Below are 3549 nucleotides of genomic sequence, written 5' to 3'. Positions count from 1 at the left end.
AACCTTATTGAGTGAGGAGCAGGCAAAATATCATTTCTGCGTCGTTTTCTCAGACAGCAGATTTACTTCAAATCCAACATCAAGTAGTGCTAGTTTTTTTTGACACCAGTTAGTAGCTTGCGAGATCATGGAATGGTCGCGTCTTTGGTCTCCACCTGCGTCTTTTCCTCTGCAGCCCGGTTCATTGCGCCACAGCCAGCGTGGATGCACACAGGCACCTACCTCATTGAACCTCTGGTGTTACAAACTAGAGCATGCTCTTTCTACGACTTCCGTAGGGATATACTTTGCTGCAGACTATATACAAGGTTAATAAAAGGCTATTGGCTGTTTCTGTTAAGAGCCTTCGCTTTGTTCTGCCGCTTTTTAAAGTTCTGATATGGCGCGAGAGGGGTGGCTAGCTTGCGTGTTGCTGCACCCTCGTAGCACTCTGAGCACTAGTTGAGCGCAGCATCCAGGTGACACGCACACAACAATGCGTCTAATTGCATCTAGATAAGACTTGTCTGCGATGATTAAGATATACGAGCAGATAAGCTACACTTTTGCTAATTCACAGTTAAATTCAATGAGTGTAGTAGAAGCTGAGTATGCAGCGCTTGCGCCGAAACAGTTACCAAAGTGTTCTGATGCAGGGCAAGAAGCGTAGATGATACAGATATACGAGTAACCAAATAAATATTCCATCGACCGCACACTACGGATAGGATCAAGGGAGAAGGCAAGGAAATACAGACCGAGACAATATACTAGGAACACGCGTAACACCATGCTGACACTTAAGTGAGGACCCCAACCTAGGGCCTCGCAACAAAAAAGAGGGAAAGGGGAGCAAAATGTTGATAAGCTTATCAGAGACGTACGTATACTCTTTAAATGCAAAAATGGCTAGCGGTGGAAGGCGAAATGCCTGCCCTTGAAACATTACATCCTTGTTTATCTACGCGAATTCGTTTCTCAGTTGAGGTTCATGCATTTAAAAGCTCTGACAGAAATGCAACGAGATGATTTTTGGATGTGTTGATTTAAATACTCTGCCGGGTCAGTGGCCTTCCAGTATACCGAAGAAGCATCTTTGTTAGCAGCCCCAAGAGGACCACCGGCATGCTGCATGCAATGTTTCCTCTACTCTGGTTAAAGCAGCAAGCATGTAAATGAAAAACCAAAGTTCACATATTCTGCTGCAGGTGGGGAATGTTTGGCTGCCTCATCTTAGAGCCATGATGGCCAACTTATCTTCGGTGCACTGCTGCCGTTTCCTTTCTGTACCTTTCATGCCAAAGAGCATATCCCTTTGTCTTCCATGCTTTTAGGCGAGCAACAAAAGAAAAACGAGCTGGTACTTCTATGCTGCCACAGCTGCTGAATTACATGTATTGGAGAACTCAACAGAGCGCCGCGATTCTAATGCCACTACGCATTCATTACGCCAAAGTGCTTGCTCCAGTGACTGCAATTTTCAGACCTTTTTTTGTCCTCTGAATTTACTCCACAGTTTCTTTTAGAGGCGTCGGCAGCACCGTCAACAGTAGCACTTTGGGCGCCCGCACATGAGACTTAGCCTATCAGCTTACCCATCTCTGCTGAATAACATGCTTGGAAGATGTGGATAGGCCGAATCGGAAAGAAATCAGCTGCCTTCATCAACCACAAGCCTTTCCACCCTGGGAACTATCAAAATCAAGAAAAGGTGCGTTTGGCCCCTCACGCCCATTATCTTCTGCATCGCTTTTTTCTTTTGGCGGTTGAATACTTCTACTGTCCATTTCGTCGTCTCTTTGTTTCCCTCGTATTGCTTCATCATTTACGCCTCATCTTACGAAAGTCTTCCACGTGTAGAGAGGCAACTCAATGAATCCATCTGCTGTTCTGCCATCCTATTCCTTCCTCCTTCCTCTCTGCGCCCTTCACTCTTCGCGCTTTTCTGCGGCCTCCTAGTGCTTTCCCCAGCGTTGCCATGAGTGTTTGTTTCTTTATGTGCATCTGCTGTGAGTTTGGGTTGCTTTTTTTGAGTGCCTCGGCTTTCTGTTGCGTTTTCCAACAGCAGTGTACAAACTGCTTGGTTCCGCTGATTGTGGCAGCCGGCTGTTGCGTATGCTTGCTTCCTGGTACAGTGGCTGTATCTTAGACGTATTTATTCGTGCCTTTCTTGCCATTGTGCAGGTTTGGCTAGCTGAACAGAAGCAGAAAGAGGAGCAAAAGAAGGAGAAGGAACTCGAGGAACGACGGCGGGAAGAAGTCAAGATTGAAGAGTTACGAAGGGCGTTACGGGGAGAAGCCAAGGCGGCGCTGCAGCTGCAGAATAAGGAAGGAGAGGTAATTTCGCCTGCGGAAGAACTGCAGCAGAAAGCCCGGGAAGCAGCAAGGCAACAGGCGCTACAGAGGAAGCAACAAGAGGCGCACCAGAGGTTGAAGCAGCCTGCAAAAAGTAGCTTATACAGCGAGGATGTCTTTATTTTAGGCCATACATCTGTCTTTGGCTCTTACTACTCACGAGGAGAGCAGAAATGGGGGTTCAGCTGCTGCAAGTGTCTAGAGCGGTCAGCGCGTTGCCCCCTAAATCAAGCAGAAGAGCAAAGGATTAACAAGAGGAAGCATAGAAACGGCTGCCAGGTGCAGCCTGCAGATGCTGTTACAAGAGCTTGCTCGTCTCCTAAGCAGGAAGAAAAGGACAGGATAGATGAAGCGAGGGACGGAATACTTACCGACACGGCGACATCGTCGCCGTCGAATAACGGGGAGGCTGGCAGCAACTTCCATGCTACAGGAATGAAAAAGCGGGCCAGAGAAGGGGGAGTGGCCGCGTACTTAAAACTCATGGAAACGACTGACGACGGAGATTAAATATGCTGCTTCTGTTGCTGGGGGTGGTGGTGCCACTGAGTTTGTGATTGCCGCCTCACTGGACACGCCCAACTTTTCCGGCTGGCGCTGTTGCATAGTAATGCAGCTATGATGGGATGGCCCCGTGAGAGGGGTATCTTTGTGGCGTGGCGCTCGCTTTCTCAGATATGCTGCAACAAGAACCCTTACTGATTATCGTAACGATGAGTTGAACAAAGGTCGATGGAGAGCCTGTGCAGAAGGGGCCAGGCATGTATCCTGAGTTATGTGAACTTTTCCGGCCTTTCTACCACTCTTTCTGCATTGTGTGTTCACGTCGATAGAGCCGCTAAAAGGTGTATATATGCATGGAGAGACGGTTACGCAGTGGCAGACATGTGCCAGTATGACAGCTATTAGGAGGTATACGACAACGGCAGAGATATTGTAAAGGGAAAACATAGAGACGCGTATGCTTTGCATGCACCAAACAGCAGCTACCTAGTGCCTCTTGTTTTTTAACTCCCAAAGCAGGACCGATGAAAAATAAAGTTGCGTCACCACAAGTCGCGGTAGCTCCTGCATAAGCTAAGCGACATTCTTTTTGGGCTCCACTGCTCCCTCTAGTCTGTGCAGCGCTAGTGCAGCCCTCCGTTATTGGTGAGTGTTGCCTCTTCACGGGTTCAATCTCATTCCTGCAGTACGAACACTGAACAGGTAGCGCTT

The 3549-nt window shown here is 48.0% G+C and overlaps 1 protein-coding gene across 1 annotated transcript; it reads left to right on the top strand.

Moving 5' to 3' along the window:
• The first annotated feature begins 1603 nt into the window (after nucleotides 1-1603).
• LOC34624632 (pre-mRNA-splicing factor SLU7) lies at nucleotides 1604-2844 on the top strand. The gene is made up of 2 exons (XM_026334638.1): nucleotides 1604-1690; nucleotides 2164-2844. Exons 1-2 carry the CDS (start codon nucleotides 1604-1606, stop codon nucleotides 2842-2844), a joined length of 768 nt encoding a protein of 255 aa, XP_026190423.1.
• The last annotated feature ends 705 nt before the right edge of the window (nucleotides 2845-3549 follow it).

The sequence above is a fragment of the Cyclospora cayetanensis genome, unplaced genomic scaffold (genome assembly GCF_002999335.1).
Source record: "Cyclospora cayetanensis isolate NF1_C8 unplaced genomic scaffold, CcayRef3 CcayRef3_contig_466, whole genome shotgun sequence".
Taxonomy (NCBI): domain Eukaryota; phylum Apicomplexa; class Conoidasida; order Eucoccidiorida; family Eimeriidae; genus Cyclospora; species Cyclospora cayetanensis.
Note: the sequence above shows the minus strand (reverse complement) of the source record. Positions and strands in the feature narration are given on the sequence as shown.